At 36.4% G+C, this 22,890-nt stretch overlaps 1 protein-coding gene across 1 annotated transcript in view; it reads left to right on the plus strand.

Moving 5' to 3' along the window:
• MNAT1 (MNAT1 component of CDK activating kinase) overlaps window positions 1-19,604 on the plus strand; it is a 220,522-nt gene extending 200,918 nt beyond the window's left edge. The window contains exon 8 of the mRNA XM_039240755.1: window positions 19,141-19,604. Coding sequence (XP_039096686.1) covers window positions 19,141-19,261 — 121 coding nt within the window. The 3' untranslated portion in view covers window positions 19,262-19,604. The remainder of the gene's footprint in view (window positions 1-19,140) is intronic.
• The last annotated feature ends 3,286 nt before the right edge of the window (window positions 19,605-22,890 follow it).

A 22,890-nucleotide genomic window follows, 5' to 3' on the forward strand; every position in this document is an offset into this window, starting at 1 on the left:
AAGTTTATTTATTTTTGAGAAAAAGGGAGACAGAGCATGAGCAAGGAAGGAGCAGAGAGAGGGAGACACAAAATCCGAAGCAGGCTCCAGGCTGTGAGCTGCCAGCACAGAGCCCGACGCAGGACTCGAACTCACAAACTGCAAGATCATGACGTAAGCCAAAGTCAGATGCCCAACCGACCGAGCCACCCAGGCGCCCCCAGATCACCACTCTAATTAAATCTCACTCTCACTTGCCCTCTTTTACATTTAGCAGCTAGTCTTTCAACCCACTACATAGAGAAAATATAAGCATGAACTTATTGCCTCAAAAGTCACACCATAACTATAAACTTCCCTTTGTTTGCAGCCATGGTTAACTCTTTTATGCTTCTCCTTAGAGGCCAGGGGGACTATCCTGCATCTGAGGCTGATCCTGCTGTCTCTGTTCTGGGGCTGCTTTGCCCTTCACCTCTGGGATAGCATACCATCAAGTTGGTCTTTACTTCTCTCTCAGATCTTCTCTTCTGCACTGGAACTCTAATTTACCACATGAACATATTCAAATTTCTGTCTTGAAATAACATATTTATCACTTTGTCAATCCTGAATCTTCCTCTAACTAGTGCTCTTGCAACAACAAACTATTTCAAGAGGTTTTATGCTTGCTATCTTCATTTCCTTATTTCTAATTAATTCCCTGTATTTAGTACAGCTTGACTTTTATTTAGAATCTGACCTTGCTCATTCACCTTTGACTTCCCAATTACAAAATTTCGTGGGTTTCTTGTCTTTATCTTATTTTACTTCTTATTTCTCAAACTGTGTCTTTCATTTGCTTTGTGACACTACTGTCTTTTAGTTTTCTTTCGTCCTCTCTCAATTCTCTTTAAAATTTTTATTTGGCTAACTCTTTCTTCTTTCATAATAAAGTTGCTATTGTGCAACGTTCTTCATTGATCTTTTAGTCTCATTCAGTATTGAGTACCTGCTGTGTGCTGGGCTCTCTTGTAGGCACTTCTTGTAGTTTGTTCTCGATCACTTATAACAACTCTGAAGAACCACATCACTTTGAGTCTACTATTAAGGGGTAGTCAGGATTTAACACCAAATCATTTTGATTCTAAAGCTATACTATAATAGTTTTCAAACTTTTTAAAGAAACAGAATAGTTTTTAAAAATCTTACTTAGGTCCTCAAAATATAAAACAGATGCTTTCTAAAAACTCTGTTACAGTAGAGGTGACAGATCCAGCTTGGCTTTCCTCTCCATTCTGCCCTCCATGTTGCCCTAAAGGCACTTACTCAGAACCCAAGAACTCTGGGAAAGTCTGTTAAAAAGGTAGAGAGATTTAGATTAAGTCCTAAGCCTGTATTAATTTTCCTTGTTTTAAACTCTGATTTCCAACTCGATTTTTCTACCTGTGTGTCTGACAAGTACCTAATTTTTTATATCCCCAGTGGAAATTAGCTTCTTTGTGAAACCTCTTCTAACTGTTGTACATCCTGTTGTGGTAAAACTTGCTAGCCTTGCCAAACTAGGGGGTTGTTAAAGATTTCCTCTTGTTTCCATGTCACATGTAATTAGATAGACAGTTAAGGTCCTTAGGGTCATAGCCCCTAGAGATGCTCATAGTTATTTACTTTGCTTCCTTTTCATCCTCTCTTTCTTCCAGTCCATCTTTCATACCAAGATATCTACAATTCAGGTCAGATTGCATTACTAATCTACTAGCATTTTCATATGTGCCCTTTATTTTTAAAAATATTCAAGGCATATAAGGCCCTTCAAATTCTTCTTTTTAGAATACCCTCTTTGCCCCTTTATCTGCATGGCAAATTATCATTCTCCCTTCATATATTGACATCTGTCTTCTGCACTCTCCTTTCTTGAGGCTTCTGGCTCTCTTATGTTTAAAAATTACTCATTTTCCTATCTTTCTTCACACTAGACTGAGTTACTTGGGAACAGAGACTGTTTTCTCATTTAGCACCTAGCATAATACTGGTACATAATAAGTTTTCAAGATATGTTAATTGATAAATGAATTCTTTCCAAGAAGATAAAAACTTTTAACATTATGTGGGATCAGCTACTGTATCTATTTTATCTGTTAATGAGGCAGTAGGATGACATGGTTTCCAATGTTCCCTCTCAGCTTTAGGAATCTGTATTTTTTCCTCACTGGACTGTCTATACTATCTTTAAACACTATTCTTATTTATTTTATGAAACATTTAAAATTTATTTTCAGAACCACATGGATCGATTAATCTTAAGTGCTTCTTAAAAGGATGGAATTTTATCCCTTTGGTATTTATTTTATATCATTTCAATTAAAAATGTTTCTATCTTTAGTTCTAATAATACATTAGTTTTTACAAATGGAGGCCAATTAGGGACAAAATTTATCATGATTAATCTTAGTTTGGATTTTGCTTCTTTTTCACTTTTTGTTGACACTCACCCGAAGTATGATCGAGAGGTGAGAAGATGGGTTTATTTTATGAACTTTGGAATGACAGATGGAAATACATTTTTCCTCCAAAAGGTATATTTCAAGAAAACAGTATGGTTCTTTTCTTTCTTTTAATCTTTTAAGATAATAATATAAGAAGTCTAAGTTTTTAACTATAAGGAATTTTTATAATATTGAAGCACATTCTGTAAACTTAAACTTTTAAAAACTTTTCATCTTCAAAAGAAGTCATATGTAACTGATTAGAATGTGTTTTTATTTAAAATATTATACCAGCATGTGCAGAGTCATAACACATTGCCAAAAAATGTAGTCTGGAAGCAAAACAGAAAATTGAAAATAATGCTATAATTTTTTAAATAAGAGGAAAATATTTTCTTTACACATGAAGGTTTTGGACCAAATAGTATTTAACCAACTAACTGACTATTAAAGCATTCTATTCTAGAAAAGCTTCATTTTTGGTAATACTGATTACATTAGCATATTACTTATGATAATGGGCATGGATTACTTTTTTCCCAAACCAATGCTGTGATTTAGCTTTTGGAAGAAAGTACAAGTTTTCTATGAGCTTAAGTATTAAAAATGATTCTTAAAAACTTCAAATTATTATACATAAACCAGGACTCTTAGAACTTTTTCAGATTTTATTGCTTATAGTCACTGATCCCTTGAGTAGATATTTTATGAACCTGTTTTTACTTGCTAGAAAATAGAATTTTCCATAATTAAGAGAAAACACTAGTTATTTTATCCACTTGACTTTGTCTTTGCTTGTTATTGTTTGCTTTAGAGATTTATCTAAGTTATTGACATGATTCAGATTCCAGTGTATGAAATAGAGCTTTTGAGAAGGTGTTTGAATGGAAAAATAAATATCTTGCAAAAGATCTTGCTTTGGGTGGGTCTAGTTCTGTTTGAATTTCTTGTTTTTCTTTGCCTTCATAGCTATGTTCCATTATATTATGTATCTTTAAGTATTAATTTGGTTAACAAACTGAGAGGTTAGCTTTGCAACAGAGGATGATAAAATCTCAAAGCAATTTTCAAATATACCTATTTAAGAAAATACTCCTATTGGGGCACCTGGGTGGCTCAGTTGATTGTGTTCTGACTCTTGATTTCAGCTCAGATCATGATCACAGGGTCATGGGATCGAGCCCCATGTTGGGCTCCATGATGAGCATGGAGCCTGCTTAATATTCTCTCTCTCTCTCTCTCTCTCCCTCTCCCTCTCCCTCCCCTTTCTCTCTCTCTGTCCCCCCTCCCTCCCTCCCCTCTGTCTCTCTCTCTTTCTTTCTTTTACTTCTCCCTCTATCTCTCTCCCCTACTCACATGCTGTCTCTAAAATAAAATTTTTAAAAAGTACTCATCTCTGCTTCTATTAAAAAAAAAATAGAAAATACTCATTTATGTTTAAAGTCGTTTTAGACTATACATTAAATCCCATCTCTCTGTTATTATTATAGGCACCTTCTGATTTCCAGGAAATCTTCCCATATTCCTCAGGGACTGATAATTCAGTCTGTCTTCCATTTGGTTTTATGCTGTCTTCCTCTGCAGCTTTATAATTTGTGGTGATAACTCTTTTCATGTCCTCTGTCTTTTTATTTGCCATCTGTTATCATGACCATTCTTTAGGTCTGTTTCTTAACTAACCAGAATTTTTATTTAATTAAAAAAATTGTATATTCTCTGCTTATATAAGGATGATTTTTTTAAAAAAGCAGTGACTGTTTAGTGAGTAGATATTTATCTTGCTATCAGGAAATTGACCGGGAATATGTGAGGTTTATAAATAGCTATGGCACTTACAAGAGAGGTAAAGATAAAGTGCTATGCAAATTCAGGGGAGCAAATAAGTAATTCTGCCTGGGCAATCCAGAGGGGGTAGAATCTGAGAAAACCTAAGTATTTTAAACAGAGAGAAGTACAGAGAGTAACCAGAATTAACAAATGTTATTTTTAAGAGTCTAAAGGTTAAATCTCTCTCTTTTCTTTTCTTTCTTTTTTTGGAACAAAATAAACAATTAGCATGCTTGACCTTACACTTCCCCTTCTATTTTCCCTGTTGTTATTGTTACCAGTTTGTGGTAGTAGTAGTGGTAGTGGTTTTTGTACATCTTTATTCCTTATATCCTGCTTTTCCCATTGGGGTTTAATTTTCTAATTGTTGAAATACCTGGTAGTGGTTCTTTCCATTTTTCTTCTTTTTAGCTCTACATTCTTCCTTCTTTGTGTTTTCCTACCATAATCTTCCACTCACTAATTTTTTCTACATCTGTGGATAACCAACTGCTTTTATTCAGACTTTTGTCCTAAGTCTGTCCATTGAGACTTTTATTCTGAGAATTGCTGTTTCTTCTTTTTTTTTAAAGAAAATATTATTGTTCTTTTCATATTATTGATTTCTTGTCTTATGGCATCTATTTCTTTATTCATCTCTTCTCCCATGAAATACATGTTTTTCAGTTTCTCTTAGCTGTGGGTCTGGGTGTGGTAGTCCTATCATTGATTGTGTCTTCTAAGTCTTTTATAAATGAGACTCATTCCATTTTTTTTTTAAACTGTGGGTGTTATATTCCTTTGAGGCTTACTTGGATTATGAAGGCATACCAATAAAGACTTTTTTTTTTGCTTCAGCAAACTTCTGTTAGCTTCACTGAATCTGGAGGCATTGTTCTTAATTTCTTGAGGATGGAACAGACTTGGGTATTGTGATTTCTTATGTGTGATTCTTTTCTATCCATGCCCCTAGACTGACTGTCTCAGGCCAGTGAGCAGAATATTTCTACAAGTTGTTTTATAGATGGGATGACATTTTGTAGATTCATATATGCAGGGAACCAAGCCCAGTTCTAGCTTCTTATATCTGACAGGCCTGAGGCCTATCTTCTGTCCCTTTCTGGGTATTGAATCACTTGGTAACCAGCATCTTCTAAACCTCAAGCTCTACTCATGCTCTTGATTGTGAGTTCCTGAATAATTTCTGGCACCTGAGAGTTTCTTTTCTTGCCTTTTTTTTTTTTTAAGGTTTATTTATTTTGAGAGAGAGAGGTAGAGTGAGGGGAGAGGCAGAGAGAGCGGGAGAGAGAATCCTCCTCTGACAGTGTGGAGCCTGACACGGGGCTCGAACTCACAAACTGTGAGATCATGACCTGAGCCGAAATCAAGAGTTGGACACTTAACTGACTGAGCCACCCAGGCGCCCCTCTTCTCTTGCTTTTAAGCTTAGTTTATTTTACCATTTTTGTTTGTTATACCGTATATAACATTTCTGTGTTGCGTAGTTAAGCTTCTCATGTCTTTGTTCAAAATTGAGGAGTTGACATTTGTAGCATAGCTTTGGAAGACAAGCAATGGTGAGGGCATTCCAAGATAATGAAATAGCATGAGCAATGTCATGGAGTGAGTAGTTATGAAGCTTTCATAGAGAATGACTGAAAACCTCATGGTTGGTTTTGGCTTACATTCAGGGTACATGGAGATGATTAATGGGAAATATGTTTAGAAAGGTGGGTTGGAATCAAGTGCAGTAGGCCTTAAATGGTAGGCTAAGGAATTTGGCCTTTATTCTACATATAGCAGGCAGCCAGTGCACGTCTATTTGTATGAGAGTGATGCAGAGCTTTGCCTTAGGAAGATGAGTTTGATAACCATAAACAGCTTGGAATAGAGAGAATGTACTAGAAATAGGGAAACCAATTGGGAGAGTATTAACTATAGGCCATGAAAGAGGTAAAAGAAAAAAAGAGCTAAAATTAGTTAATAGTAGCAGCAATGAAGATGATGTGAGAAGTAAATAGATGTTTGTAGAGAGATACTGTGATGTAGATTTCTCATTGGTATGCAGGGGGAAGAGGATTCTAAGATGACTCTAGAAGTTGTTGAAACGATTAAGAAAAATTAAGAAACACAGACACAAGTCTAGGTTTGTAAAGGAAGATGAGTTGAGTTATGAAAATTTAAATTTGTAGTGCCAGTGGGACACCCGAATATGAAAGGCCACTCAAGCAGGTAAAAATACTAGGCTATAACTAAGAAAGAAGGGCAAAAGACCAAAAGATTTATAGGTTTAGTACAACAAAGTTGATAAATGAAGCCATACATTTCAGAGATAGAGTCAAGAACAGGAGAAGACTTGGGGCACCTGGATGGCTCAGTGGGTTAAGTCTTCAGCTCAGGTCATGATCTCACGATTGGTGGGTTTGAGCCCTGCATTGGGCTCTGTGCTGACAGCTCAGAGCCTGGAGCCTGCTTCATTCTGTGTGTCCCCCTCTCTCTCTGCCCCTCCCCTGCTCAAACTCTCTTTCTCTGTCTCTCAAAAATGAATAAATGTTTAAAAAAAAAAAGGAATAGGAGAGGACAATATTATCATAGTCACCGAGGAGACTGGTGGAAGTTGTGGTGTCTGTAGCAAGAGCTGCCTGCAGGGTTGTGGGGAAGTGGGCTTGGCCTCTCCCTGGTGCTGCTCCAGTCCAGACTGTGCTCTGGAGCCTGCTGAGGGGTGCGAGCCAGGATCCTTCCTGGCTGCTGATGAGTAGGAATAAAATTGGAGGGCCAGACAGAACTGACAGTATATGCTCCATCCCTGAAATAAGAGCAAGACACTAAAGTGCAGGAAACATAACAAGCTTTCAAAACATGCACAAGAAAGAAACTTAGCCAAAATGACAAGATAGAGGAATTCTACACAAAAGAAAGGTCAAGACAATCATAGCCAGGGACTTGCTCAAAATAGATATAAATGATATATCTGAACAAGAATTTAGAACAAATCCTAAGACTACTAGCTGGGCTTTAAAAAAGCATAGAAGGCACCAGAGAAACCCTTGCTGCAGAGATAAAAGACTAAAAGCTGGCCAGGCTGAAATGAAAAATGCTGTAATTGAGATGCAAAACTAACTGGATATAGTCACAATGAAGACTGAAGAAGCGGAGGAGGTGTACACACACACACACACACACACACACACACACACACACACACGTGCATGTGGAATATTACTCAGCCATCAAAAAGAATGAAATCTTGACATTTGCAGTCACGTGGATGGAGCTAAAATATATTATCCTAAGCAAAATAAGTCAATCAGAGAAAGACAAATACCATAGATTTCACTCATATGTGGAATTTAAGAAACAAAACAGATGAATATATGGGAGGGAGGAAGAGGAGAGAAAAAAACAACCACAAGAGACTCCTAAGGATAGAGAACCAACTGTGAGTTGATGGAGGGAGGGAGGTGGGAGATGGACTAGATAGGTGATAGGTACTAAGGAAGGCACTTATGATGAGCCCTAGATGTTGAATGTAAGTGATGAATCACTGAATTCTACTCCTGAAACCAGTATTGTATTGTATGTTAACTAACTGGAATTTAAATAATAGTAAGAAAAGAGTAGATGAGGTAAACCAAGAAGAAAACTAGTAATTAGGAAGCAGGTGGAAAAGAGAAATTTAAGGAATCCTGTGTGAAAGCGGTAGGAGTGTGGCCCAAATTATAGGCATTCTTATGGAAGTCACAGGCTAAGAGCATTTTATAGCTGGATGCTGTCTCCAGATATAGAGAGGTGGAGGAAGATGGTGGGGGAAGGGGGGATAAGAACAGAGAAATGTCCATTCAGTGTTGATGAGAATCAAAATATAGGATATGAGAGTGGAAATAATGTAGCAGTTTAACTTTTGAAATCTTACTAGAGTGTGCTATTTGTGTATTTGTGAAATACAGATCTGTACATATATGTTTATATAAATATATTATAAATATGTATATATGCAAATTTCCCCATTTGTCTTTTAACATGAAAATGTTGGCATCCTTGGCTTATTCTATTACCCTGTGATAAAGATGAACAAGCTGGACTACTTCTTATCTTTTGGCTAATTTAAAAAACATAAACAAAACCTCCACTTGAATCTTTATAATTAGGGTACAGTGAAAGGAGGAAGAGAGAGGGCAACACTATTAAATGTTGTTGAAATAGATGTGGGAAGAGGCAGGAAGGTCACAGAGTTGGGAAAGGAGAGGTACATATTAATTAGCAGAAGGTAAAGCACTTTGGAAATTTGGGCTATTGTGAGAGTATACTTTGTATTAATAGTATCAAAGAGAATATGTAGGGTGGTCAGGGATATGTACTTTATTGTATGTATCTGTTCTTTGCCAGATGTATTACACACATTTTCTTGTTCAGTCTAATAAAAAACACTATGAGGAAGTATTGCCTCCTTGTTTCTTTTACAGATGAGGAGACAAGGATCAAAAAAATTAGAGCACTTTCAAATCATAATGTTTGTAATTGTCCAAGGAGAGATTCAAACCTAAATGTATGTTTCCAAAATCTTTGTCCTTTCGAGTAGCCCATGATGTCTTTATGTGTTTATCTGGTGGTACAGGGAAGAAAAGGGAAATGATACAGGAGAGAGGACTGAGGTTGTTTGTATTTCATTTACAGAGTGTACTCAGCAAAAACTCACACCAGTGAGTTTGGCAAATTTAGGAGGGTGCTTAACTAACTACCATTGGACAGAGAGAGGAGCTGGATTTGGTTTATCTGTCTAGGCTGTTACCTTAATATTAGCCACAGAAGGCTCAGCATGTTTGATTCTGGTAAAGAAATAGAAATCTGCAGCATTATCATGGGGAATATTCCAGATTATCAGGGCTTTGGCTGAGGTCTCCTTGACCACTTAACCAATTTCATCTGCCACTTTATTTCTGCTGCTTTAGAAGATCAGCTTTTTAACTACTGATCAGTACATAGGCTTGGTCTTTAGATGTGTATTCTTCAAAGGATTCTTTGCAAATAAATCTGATTTTACTAACTTTTCCTATCTTAAATTAATGTTTTCACCTTGCTTGTAAACCAGAGTCCACTAAAAATAGTATAGAGAACAATATGAAGGTAACATTGCAGTACTAAACATATTTTAAAATAAATTATTATAATTAACATGAATCATTGCAAATGAAATCAAAGTAGTAATATTTTTATGAAACTAAAGCCAACTAAGAATAGTTTGGTTTTATATGCAGATTGTGTACTGGATTAATGGCTATACTCTTTGCATTACTTTTTAAAAAAATTTCATACATAGAAAAATATATGATACGTAATTTTACAAAGAGTAATAATAAAACAATTGCTGAATTTTTTCCATTTTTTAAATCAAAAACATGTTTATTTTGAGAGAGAGAAGGATAAAGAGAGAGAGTGGGGAGGGGCAGAGAGAGGGGAAGAGAGCCCAAGCAGGCTCACCACTGTTAGCACAGAGCCCGATGTGGGGCTCAAACCCACGAACTAGGAGATCATGACCTGAACCAAGATCAAGGGACAGATTCTGCTCAACTGACTGCTCAACTCATGTGCCCCTTTAATTTTCTTTTAAGTTTATTTTGAGAGAAAGTGCGTGAGCAGGGCAGGGACAGAGAGAGACGAGAGAGAGAATCCCAGGTCAGCGTAGAACCAGATGCAGGGCTTGATCCCATGAATGGGAAGATCATGACCTGAGCTGAAATCAAGAGTTGGATTTCTAACTGACTATGCCACCCAGGTGCCCCCAGTTATTTCCATTCTCATTGCATCTCCCTTCTCTACTCCTTCAAGTCCTGTATTTTGAATTCCATTCACTAGCTTAGGAGATGAGATGGAGCATAACCAGTGCTGTAGAAGTCCTCTCTGCATGCATTCTTCTTCTCTTTATTGTGGTCCCACCTCACATCAGAGATTCAGTCACCCCGAATATGCTGATTCTCATTTACTTCCTTTTTTTTTTTTTTACAGTTTGGTCATATCTATTCCATGTATACTTAGCATTTCTGAACTTTATATGAATGAGCCATGCGCTACCTATTTTCTGTAACTTGCTTTTTGTTGTTGCTTTTACTTAGCATTGTTTGTGAGAGTCAGCAGTGTTGATACATGTGTAAAGCTGTATATTCTTTGTTTTCACTGCTGTACAGTATTCCACTGTGTAAGTAACAGTTTATTTGCCCATTTTTCTGTCAGTGGATATTTCAGTTGTTTCTTTTGTTCTTTTGCTCTAAGAAACATTACTGCTGTAAATACCACGAAGAGGCCCTAGATGGAGAAATCTAATAGGTTTCTCATCTCTGTCTCTACTGTTATTATCCTTGAAATTACAGGGAGTCAAGCACACGTAGTAGGTTCTAACACCTTTCCAAGAGGCTTAATCTTCCTTGCTTATACCTTTTTTGAAAATCTAGGGGAAGAGAATGCATAAGATATTGGTAGGGGATGGCAACACATAGCACACATGAACACACCCTTCACTTCAAAACATATTAGCTTCTGTATTAGTCACGGTTGTTTAGAGAAGTAGAACCAGTAAAGGGGGAGGGGGGGAGAGAAGAGGGAGGAGAGAGAAGAGAGAGAACAGATTTATTATAAAGTATTGGCTCATGTGATTATGGAGGCTTAGAAGGCCCATGATCTGCTTCCTGCAATCTAGAGATTTAGGAAAGCCAGAGTGGTATAGTTCAAAGGCCTAAGAGAGAACCAATGGTGTAGATGCCAGATCAAGTCTAGATGCTACCCCTCAGGGCAGGAGAAGATTGATGTCCCAGCTCAGTCAGGCAGAGTAAATTCAGTCTTTCTTAGCCTTTTTGTTATTCTCAGGTCCTCAACAGATTGGATAATACCCACTCATATTAGGGAGTTCACCAATTTAAATGCTAGTATCTTCCAGAAACACCCTCCTAGACACACAGAAATAATGATTTACCAGATAATCTCAGCATCCTGTGGCCCATTCAACATAATTTTATGTTTACACATAAAATTCACCACCATGGTTTCTTTTCTGGCATATCATTATATGTTAGAGTTCTCTAGGCCTCTGCCTTAGGCCCTCTCTTCTCTCATTCTTTCCTCTATCCCTAAATATTAGCATCTACCTGATGGTTTCAGATACTGTCTAAATAGTGATGACTCCCAAATTGTTACCTTCATTCTATAATTTTCTTCTTATCACTTGGCCCATATATCCAGTGCTACTCTGTATCTCCACTCATGTGTCTCTTCTATAACCACCTCAGACTTAACTCCAAAATTAAACTAATGATCTTTCCCTTCTCTTCTCTCCCACACCAGTTTGTTTCTCTTCGTTTTCCATTGTCTCTGTGAGGGGACATTTCCTGTTCCACATGACTAGAGAGCTGGAAGTTGACTTTGACACCAATTTCTCCTTCCCTTCTCTTGCTCACATATCCACTCATTCCGTTGGTTTTAAAATCTCTCTTAAACCAGTACTTTTCTTTCCCTTCCCTCCCCTCCCCTCCCCTCCCCTTCCCTTCCCTCCCCTTCCCTTCCCTCCCCTCCCCTCCCCTCCCCTTCCCTCCCCTCCCCTCCCCTTCCCTCATCAAGGTGACCATGATGTTAAGCCTGGAATAGAGAAACATTCTTATCAAGCATCTATCTCTAATTGACTCCCGGTTTTCTCCCATCCATTGTACAGCCAAAGTAGCTTAAATAACCAGATTTCTAACGGTAACTTTTCAATGGCTTCCCATTGCCCTTTGAATAAAATTCACAGTTTTTTATATATACATTTCTTATAAGGTCTCCTTTTGGATCCTTTCTGCCAGCATCTCTAGCCTCGTGCTCAGCCACCTTTCCCCCATATTCTTAATACGTGCTATGACGCCTTGCTGCACTGGATTGCTCTGTTCCTCTTGCCTTGCTAGTCATTAACTCTTCCTCATCCTTTGGGCCTGAGTCTGTCTTTCCTTAGGGAGACCTTTTCTGAACTTGTTCATATTGGCTTCCTTTGAATCTACACTGATAGAGCCCTGACTTTCTCATTCATAATATTCATTATTTAACATCTTTTATTCTCTGCTGAATTATAAGGTCCATGAGAATATGGAGTCTGCTCTCTGGTTTATTCACAGAGTTGCTTCAGTACCTGCCACAGAGTAGGCACTCAGTAATTTGTTTTAATTTTTTGAAGAAGGAATGTACTGCATACATATGAATTTCTGCATTTTGCCTGTCCCACCTTGGGGAAAAATTACCATCCTGCCTGTATAAAGATATGACGAAACTTCTGGCATACATCTGTTACATGGAATTCACAGTAAAAAATTACATTAAATAAGCCAGAGTGAGGCACTAAAATTTTTGAACTTATCAGAAACTAGGTGTGCATGGGTGGCTCAGTCACTTAAGCATTCAACTCTTGATTTCGGCTCAGGTCATGATCTCATGGTTCACGAGATCAAGCCCCATGTCAGGCTCTATGCTGACAGTGTAGAGCCTGCTTGGGATTCTCTCTCTCCCTCATTCTCTCTGCCCCTCCCCTGCTCAGTGTCTCTTTCTCTCAAAAATAAATAAACCTTAAAAAAAAAAAAATCAGAAACTAGGATATTTGTTTTTATGGTCTCTACTGTATTTTTACCACAGAAGTGATACTTGTCCCTCACTGGTATATACAAAATCTATATATGATTTGTTATTTTTATGACTCTGATATGATTTGTTATTTTTAGATTTTTCATGAAACTTTGTCTTCCCTTCTCTCTTCCGGTTATTTTGAATAAATTCATAGAGATGAGTATCATAATGTTTTGAGAATCAGTAATTAAAAACTTATTTATACCATTTTCCTGCTTAATCTTAATTCTTAATTAGAATAATACTGAAATTAGCCAAACATATAACTGAGATAAACAACTTCTGATTTTTGAGGAGTATATTTATTTATTTATTTATTTTAATGTTTTATTTATTTCTGAGAGAGAGTGTGAGCAGGGAAGGGTCAGAGAGAGAAGGAGATACAGAATATGAAGCAGGCTCCAGGCTCTGAGCTAGCTGTCAGCACAAAGCCTGATGCAGGGCTCAAGCCCACGAACCGTGAGATCATGACCTGAGCCGAAGTCGGACACTTAACTAACTGAGCCACCCCAGCGCCTCAAGGAGTATACTTAAGATTTATCAAAAATCATTTGATATATGTCTATCATTTATTATCTGTTATCATGTCTCTAGTCAAGTTTATCTCATAGCATCTGATTCCTGAGATACTCTTGTATTTATCTGTATTATACAGATGGAATCTATCCTTAGCAGTCTCTCATTTGAGATATCCAGAACTACCAACAAAATTCTTCATAGAATATGTCAACACTTAAGTAGCTTTATCTTTTATGTGTTCAGTCATTTACACTCAAATCAAGAAGGTATTCCTTTCACTTTGTAGTTACATTAACTTTCAGTAACAGCTACCCTCTCCTAAAAATGCTTAGTGTGTTATTTGATAGCATTAAATTGCACACTTTTAGTTATAATTCAGAAAGGCTTATTTGAGCAATCTGTATTCAGCTGTATACTTGTGCACCATGTGGCTTTTAATTTCCAAATCTGAGCTTTGGTGTTCAGATGGTCTAAGTGTCTGGAATAAATTGGTTACTAGATTCCCAAGTGTATATATAGTATAAATCTGAAAATAGCTTTAATAATTAGTTTATTCAATTTGTGTTCTCACATGCAGGGTAGATAATGAAGTGAAGAATAGTATCATGATTATGGAAGTTTCTTATATTTTGGATGGAGTTCATGAAGTCTTGTGTTTTTATATCCATACTGCCCTCAGAATTATGGACAGTAGTTCTGACTTGAAGTGCTTTCCTCTTTTATGTTAGAATATATGATTGTCAGTTTCCCTCTGTAGACAGTTTGTCTATTGTTCTGACATCATGGTTGGGTTCTGGCACCTGAGCACTAGTCTCAGTTTTCAGAATGTTTCTGCTTTTTATTGATAATTGAGCACGTTGTTGCTCTATTTGTTTTTAAACCTATTGAGATAGACTTCAGGTTGTTCATGTAAATCTTTTATAACCTTGGCTGAATTTCTTATAAGAGCTCTTGGTCTTGACAGCTGAGATCAGCTGGCTGATGTCTCTTAATGGCACTTAGATTTGAATTTTGTAGGCTGGGAGGCAGAGGTACTTGGTCTGTTTGATACATAGTGGCTTTAAATTCAGGGTTACAAATGGGCCCACTTGTGAAAAGAAAATCTTAGTCTCTAGAGTTCATCCCTTTTCTTAGGAAAGCAAAAAAAACTATAGAGTTAAAAACCTGGACATTTTTTTTTTTTTAACTGTCCATTGGGCCTGGTAATTTGAGGTAAAGGAAACTAATATGAACTTCACATTTTAATTTCAATTTCACTTTCAAGATTCTTTCATTCTCTAGAGCCAAAGTGTTTCAAGGGTTTTCATGAGGAGGTTATGACTGGAGGGGAAGAGTGCTGCCTCCTCGTCTTGAGTGACAACCCTGCCCTCTGCCCCTAGCTGAGGACTCAAAGCTTTGTTGAATAGCACTAAAATGAGTTGAGTCCAAGACTTTAGCCAGATGGTCGATATAGGGCTTTTAAAGGAAGGGAAATAGTAAAAGAGTAATCTCAGAGGAACTCTCTTACGTAAAAGAACTGAGTAAATGAAGTCTTTCTGAAGCTAAGTGTAAATTATACCACCTTCTTTGGGAGTAAAAGCTGCTAAATGTAACAGAAGAAAATGACAGTGTAGGAAATCAAAGTTCAGGAACAAACTTTCAAGTGTGGTTTTTGAATGCTTAATCCTTTCTTACTTCTCTCACAGGGTCCACTCCCTCCTTTTCCTCCCCCTCCTCTAAAGTCTGTTTGAAAGGGATTTTGATGGGTAATGGCAAAGGAAGGCAACTTTAGACAGAGTATAAATTAGGGCACAAGATGCCCTTTGTATAGGAATTATCTCAGACATGCTTTTGAAAGCATACTTTTTTTTTAGTCTTATTAAGAAAATAATCAAAGGTATGATTTTTAAAGCTTTGAGTTTAGTCTGCTTTCAGTAAAAATAAGGTATAGATACCAAAGTAAGCAAACCTCTTTTTTTCTTTCCTGGTTTCTGCTTATAAGATTTACAGGTATTTAAAATAAACCCATGAAAAACAGAAATACTGTCCTGGGATTGGCTAAATAGTCAGAGCAATTACCTCCAGGCTCCAAAATCCAACTGAGCTTGACTTTTAGAAATAAATTTGGCTAAGACTTCTTCCTCATTCTGTTGTATAAAGGTGTACATGAAATGATACTGACCTTTGCCAGAAACCCCAGGAATCCTATTCAGTGAGGTACTTGTAATGGTCATGAAAGAATTAAAACAACATAGATGGGGATTAATGTGAAAAAGTAGGCAAAATGCTAAATTCTCATTGTGTGGGTTCAGTGTGGCAGGTCCTTTACAATACCTTGGTGCACCACAGTAATTAAAGGGTTTAAGAACATTAAGTTAAAATACCTAGAAAATAAAAGCCCACAGTTGAGTAAGAATGAATTATGTTTTATTTTTTAAAATTGGAATTAATGTAGGTTGCCATGGTGAAAATAGATTGAAATATTTAACAGTAACTATTTTGTGTAGCCCTAGAGATCAAAAACAGTAATGTAAATAAGCAGGTCTTTAAAGAACTGTGCTCACAGACATGTTTAATGTAAATGATTGCTAGAAGGGAAATGTATTTTCTTCAGTGCTATACAAAGAAATTTTATTTGACTTGATTTTGGCAGTAAGAATCTACAACTTAGCATTAATAACTAAAATTTTAAAATATTTGTTCATTGCTCTGGATTATGACTGTTCAAGAAATCCTATTTTGGGACACTAATTAATCATTTTAAATAAACTTTTTTTTGCACATTTATGGCATCAGTGAGTATGACTGTTTATTACATTTTACCTATAAAAAGTTGAACTGTTTTATATACTCTTTATGGAAACAGTGCACAGTCATAAATTAAAAGATGCAACTGTTTTGGATATTTTACTGGTGGTCCTGTGTTTTCCTGCCAGCAGTGCAGCTGTTTCAGGTTTCTCAGGATAACATATAAAAAGCTGTATGTACACTTCAAGTTTATGCTTGAATTGCCAAGCCAGAAATGGTATGACTCAACTTTCCCAGAAGCAAGTTGTACGAAAATGTGATGAATCAAAACAACTAGTTGCACAGTGGTTTCTATTACGGCTATGAAAACCAATTCTCTTCATGATAGTTGGCTTCTTAGGGTTAACAGACATCTCCGGTTGTACCTGAATTTTGCCAGAAAAGAACTGCCACTGGAGCTAAGGCTGTACTTTTCTTTTGAGGGTCTGAGGAAAGGAAGGTTAATAGACTAGTGTCTGGTATATGGATAAAATTTACCTGGAAACTTGTATCAGGAATGGAATGTTTCATTTCCAAGATACTTGTTTGTTTGATGGGTTTTGAGTTCTCAGTGAAGAGAAATGGATTTTATGGTGTTCCAGCTTGATTTTTAGACTTCTGAGGTAACTTATCTAATTTATATCATTTCTCATGCATCACAGTCTTGACAGTGGACATTTTCTTGTGTCCTGGGATGGAATAAGCAGATATTTTTTAAAAATGGTTTTTTAACGTTTATTCATTTTGAGAGACAGAGTGTGAACAGAGGAGGGGTAGAGAGAGAGGGACACAGAATGCAAAGCAGGCTCCAGGCTCCGAGCTATCAGCACAGAGCCCTTTGTGGGGCTTGAACCCATGAGCTGTAAGATCATGACCTGAGCTGAAGTCAGACACTTAATTGACTGAGCCACCCAGGCACTCCAATGAGCAGATAATTTTATGTCCATGTGGTAGGTTTGGTGAATTCCTGTTTAAATCCCATGGGACATAAGGTTCTATAAGAGTTTGACAATGACTGTTTAACAACAGCCTCCAAAGTGGAATGTATTCACCAACGTATAGAAGATCGGATATAGGGAGAAAATGTTAGAACTTTTGTTGAAAAATTTTTATCTCCTTCTTTGAATATTCATATCTGTTTTATAATATGCTTCTATATTAGTATGTTATACATAATTATATACTATATATTAATACATTAAGTATATAATATATAAGTAAGTATACAAATACTGGAAATGCATGCTCAAATATTTTTACTGCTATAAATATACTATCAAAAAATTTGTAGATCATTGCTCAATAAATATTAATTACCTTTCTCCTTCCACTTTTCCCTTTTCACCCTTGGCAGAGAAGCAAAGAATTGAGTTAACACCTTGATTTGTGGTAGTGTGAATAAATTATAGCCAATTCCAGGAGCTTATGTTGCGTCTTACTTTGACCACTTTTTCTCTTTGGCCTCTTATATTGTCATATATTTTTTAATCACACAACCATATTAAACATGGATACAAATGAAAAACAGACTTGTTATTATGTTAGAAATAATAAGTTGCTCATGCATCAAGACTTTGACACACAGGAAGTTTGAATGAATGAGTAGAAAAGTTTCCAAGTTATTAACATGTTCTGGTACCTGATTTATTCATTTGCCATACCCGTAATTCTAAGGTGGGTGAAGCTCCTTTAACTTCCTGAGGCCTGAAGAAACAATGTGGTTTCTTAAACTAGGCATTAAAGCAAAGCTGGAAATATTTGTTTCCCAGCAATGCTGTTAGTCATGCTAACAAGTTGACCTTCTTTGTCTAGAATTGTCCCATATTTTAGGCTTGTTTGTCTACCTTTACCAAAGTAGAAAGTTTTAATTGCTAAATAACATATGTATGATTGGAGAAAAATGGATTCTGTTACACTGTCTTTTGAGATCAGTTCAAAAGACTTCTGTATTTACTAATTAGGACATTCTGTGAAATCAGGCTTTCAGAAATTTCTTGGACATGTAATTTTCTAAGATTTCCCTTCCTGTGAGGAAAGAGACAATATATTTTTGTAATACTGAAGTAAATTTGAAGTAACTAGTATATTTTTCAACCCTCCTCCAGTTAAGTATTTGTTTCACAATACATTTATGCAAAATATTCAATATTTATATAAAATATTAATATAACAGTATTATAATACTATTGGTTAAGCTTCCAACTTCAGCTCATGTCATGATGATCTCACGGTTTGTGGGTTCAAGCCCCACGTCGGGCCCTGTGCTGACAGCTCAGAGCCTGAAGCCTGCTTGAGATTCTGTATCTCCCTCTCTCTCTCTGTCCCACTCCCTTGCTCGTGCTCTCTCTGTCTCTCCCTCAAAAATAAATAAACATTAAAAAAAAAAAAAAGAGTATGCCAGAAGGAGAATAGCAGTCTAGGTACCCAAACAACAGCCAGCAAAACAAGTAAATTCCAAAAATTGGGAACAGTGAAGGATGCCTTGGTGGCTGTGTCGACTAAGCACCTGCCTGACTCTTGATTTTGGCTCAGATCATGATCTCACAGCGTTAATGAGAACCAGCCCAGCGTCATCGGGCTCTTAGTTGTCACGCAGAGCCTGCTTGGGATTCTCTCTCTCCCCCTTTCTCTTCCCCTCCCCGTGCACTCTCTCTCTTTCAAAATAAATAAGTAAACATTTAAAAATTGGGAACAATGAGCATTTAATAGCCAGTATTATTTTTGAAACCTCCTTGAGAGCTGTTTTTAGATCTTAATGTAATTTGCCTTATAATTTAGTGTAACAATTAAACTAGTTTAGGCACTCTATATATAGGTGATGAGTTTCCTTTTAAAAGGTAATAATGCATTTAGAAAGTCCAAACATTTCAGTCTCGAATTCCTCCTTAAAATTTGCATGAGTTTTACGATTGCTTTTAAAAATGTTACTAATTTATATATGCTTTCTATATCAACGCTATACTTTTTGTTTTAGGTATTTAAACCATGTCCGAGCTGCCTCTCCACAGGATCTTGCTGGAGGCTATACTTCTTCTCTTGCTTGTCACAGAGCGCTACAGGATGCATTCAGTGGGCTTTTCTGGCAACCCAGTTAACCTTTATTTCTTCTTTATAAGATTTGGACCTTGGAGCCGAACCAGGGAGCTAGCATAAGTAAAGCAGACTTGTAAAAGTATAGCCGTATGCAGCTGCACCACAACAGTACGACCACACTAGCAGCTGTGTTAAAGTATTTATAAGAGAAAATTTCAGAACTAAGCTGAGTAATATAGTGGATGAATATATGTGAAAAAGATTTATTTTTTACTTATATTTTTCTGAGAGGGATTGAAGCTGTAAACTTCATCTTATGGAAGATATGAATAATTCACCCATGTATGCTTGAGGTTGACAGACTTGTAAAATCTTTTTAAAAATAAAGCTAGACTTTATATTAAGTTTTGTGGTTTTTCTCTTATTACAGTGTTTTACTTGAACACATTTTAAAATGCCATTTTGAATACGACATTTAGTGTTAATATCCAAGTCTATTATTTCTTCTCATAAAATGTTCCCTCCCCCCCCCCCAATGTTCTTAATACTAGTCCAGACAAGTGGATATATTTCCTTCTACCAGCAGGTTGTGGCAAGTAAAACTTGACCCATGATAATGCCGCTCTCTCAGTTTTAAGGACACAGTGACTGTTTTGAGCAGTGGAAAGTGAGACAAACTTGATCAAGGTATCATATAGTTCCCAGCTGGGAGCCACACTTAGGATAAAACAGACGAGAGTATTAACCTGTTTTAACGACAAATTCAAAGAATTAAGTTAATAAAATTTAATACTTAAATGGCACCTTTCACTTCAAATGTGAGCTCATTTTATGATGAAAACTTGGAGACTGGAATGGATACATTTTAAACGAAATTTCCCGGAATAAATTGCAGACTCTGATATAGTTTCTGTTGAAACTTCAAAGGCTTTTAGTATACCCAGGATTTTACTTAGAGTTGGATGTGGACAGGATGGATATTTGTAGCATCTCAAACTTATATCAGTCTCTTACGTAAAGACCACTGGGTATGGGACATATTTTCTCAAGGAACTTAAGGGATTTCCTATCAAATGTCCATTACAACAGATGTTAATTTCATGGGACGAAAGTTATGTGAAACAAGATATGTGGTTACATTAGGGCGGAATATCCTAATTAATCCTAACTAAGCAGGGTTAATTTCAGAGGTATATCTTTATCTTTACAATACAGTTGACCCTTGAACAAGTTTAAACTGTATGGAACCACTTATATGTGGATTTTTTTGTACAGTACTGTAAATGTATTTTTTCTTCCTTATGGTTTTCTTAACATTTTCTCTAGCTTACTTTATTGTAAGAATATAGTGTATGACATATAGTGTAAGAATATAGTGTATAACATACAAAATATGGATAATTGTTATATTTGTGTTAAGGCTTCTGGTCAACAGTACACTATTAGTAGTTAAGTTTTGGGGGGAGTCAAAGTTATATGTGGATTTTCCAGTGTTGGGGAGGGCAGGGAGGGTGACAGTGCCCCTAATTCCTGTGTTGTTCAAGAGTCACCTATAGTTCTAATTATCTTTGATAACAGAAAACCAAGGCATCAAATAATTGAGTAGGCTAAGATCATATATACAAGTTAATAAAAAGCTAGAATTAAAACCTTTTTTTAAAGTCTATTCCTATCTATACTCTACAAAGGCTGCATCTTATTTTTCATATCTGTCAGCATTCTCCAATTGAGGATTAGGGTTTTAAGTATAGTCTATAAATCTGTCAAAGAATACTGAGAATATTGGACTTACAGTTAAGGTTTTGCTGTACTCAGCTACCAAAGTACAGTATCCACTCGCCACAAAAGAAACACTGTTACTTGTATAATGTATTTAAATGAATGACCTAATTAATAGAACACTTCAAAGGCTTTCAAAACTTTTTTTGAATCTACCTTATTGTAGAAATTGCCTGCATCTGATTTGGCAAATAAGTTGAATTCCAAAACCTTTATGTATTTATAAATATTTTGCTCTTACTATTGCCATACCTTGTTCAATAGACCAAATAAGAAGTTGTTAACTGACCCTATTAGATCAAAGGGAATGGTGAAAGGTCACTTTTTGACAGTTCACTAAATAACAAATATTCTGAATTGATGAGGTTATCTTCCCAGTGATTTCCTTTCAGAAACAAAAGGCTGTATAAGTCTTTCATCAACACTAGCACAGAAACAATAGTTAACAACTATTGAGCAATACCTATGCACCAAGCACTGCACTTCATGCACTGTGTATTATCATCTAATCTTTACAATGTAGTATTATTGTACCCATCTTAATAGATGGAGAAGCCAAGGCTTAGGGAGGTTAACTAACTTGCCAAAAGTTAACACAACTTAAAAGTAGCACAGTCGGTTTGAACCCAAGTGGTCCGAGTCCATCCTCCAGAGATGACTGTCCAACTGTCAAGCTTATAAACAATAGCTGTGTAGAATCAAGTCTGAGTAGTCAAACTTCCTAAGACTTCCAGGAAGTTTTACAGATGAAATGTGTAGTTATTTTATGGTATGTAAATGACATCAACTTAATAATTTTGTTTATATCCTTGGGAGAAGTTCTGAGAAATTCATTATGTAGAACATGATTTGACTATTAACTACCTTCCTATTAAGCAGATATTAATGGTACTGAATACGTTTACATCATGGTTGGGCTGCCCTGCTAGTATTTCTTAATTTCATTCAATAAATATTTGATCTAAATTCTCTTAGATGTTATCTTTAGCCTGTCAACTGATGGTCAGGTGATCATTTCAAAATACAATTAAGGTGGCAGAAAATTTGTCAAAAACCTAACAAAGTTGAAAAATGGGCACTTGGGTGGCTCAGTTGGTTAAGTGTACAGCTTCAGCTCAGGTCATGATCTCATGGTTTGTGAGCTCAAGCCCCACATGGGGCTCTGTGCTGACAGCTGAGAGCCTGGAGCCAGGTTCAGATTCTGTTGTCTCCCTCTCTCACTGCCCCCTCCTTCACTCATGCTGTTGTCTTTCTCAAAAATAAATAACCATGGAAAAATATTTAAAAGAAAAAGATGGATCTAGTGAGCTTTCCAGCTGTCATTTTCTAGTGGACATCAAGAGTTCAGTTACCCAGTTATCCCATTAAAAACTTTAGGGTGGGCATAAATTTAAATAATGAAATATCATACATTCAGTTATCCACTCTGAGGGTATAGGGGAAGGAGTTAAAATGTTAATAGAGGCTTTTAAAGTTTACATTTCCTTTACAATTATATATTGCATATTTTGTCTAAAGGTTGACTAAATAGAGGCAAGAATCTTACCACTTTACATGTATGAATAAGAACATATTTGTACCCATAGGTAATATTTACAACCCAGTATATCAATGTACAATACTAGGGGAAAAAATTCCCATTCCTACTTGCAAATTAAAAATCTCTTCACCTAGATCAGAAGGCCAACTCTGGACCCCTGGCCAAATCCAGCTGGTGCCTGTTTCTGTATGTTCCATGAACTAGAATTGTTGTCTACATTTCTTAAGGCTGAAAAAAAGCCAAAATAATATACTTTTTAACTGAAAAGCATAAAAAATTCGAATTCAGTATCCATAAATAAAATTTGTTTTGGCATAGAGTGGCCAAAACAATACTGTCCGTGGCTGCTCTGAGGACTGCTATGACAGGGTT

The sequence above is a fragment of the Hyaena hyaena genome, unplaced genomic scaffold (assembly GCF_003009895.1).
Source record: "Hyaena hyaena isolate Hyena2069 unplaced genomic scaffold, ASM300989v1 scaffold_181, whole genome shotgun sequence".
Taxonomy (NCBI): domain Eukaryota; kingdom Metazoa; phylum Chordata; class Mammalia; order Carnivora; family Hyaenidae; genus Hyaena; species Hyaena hyaena.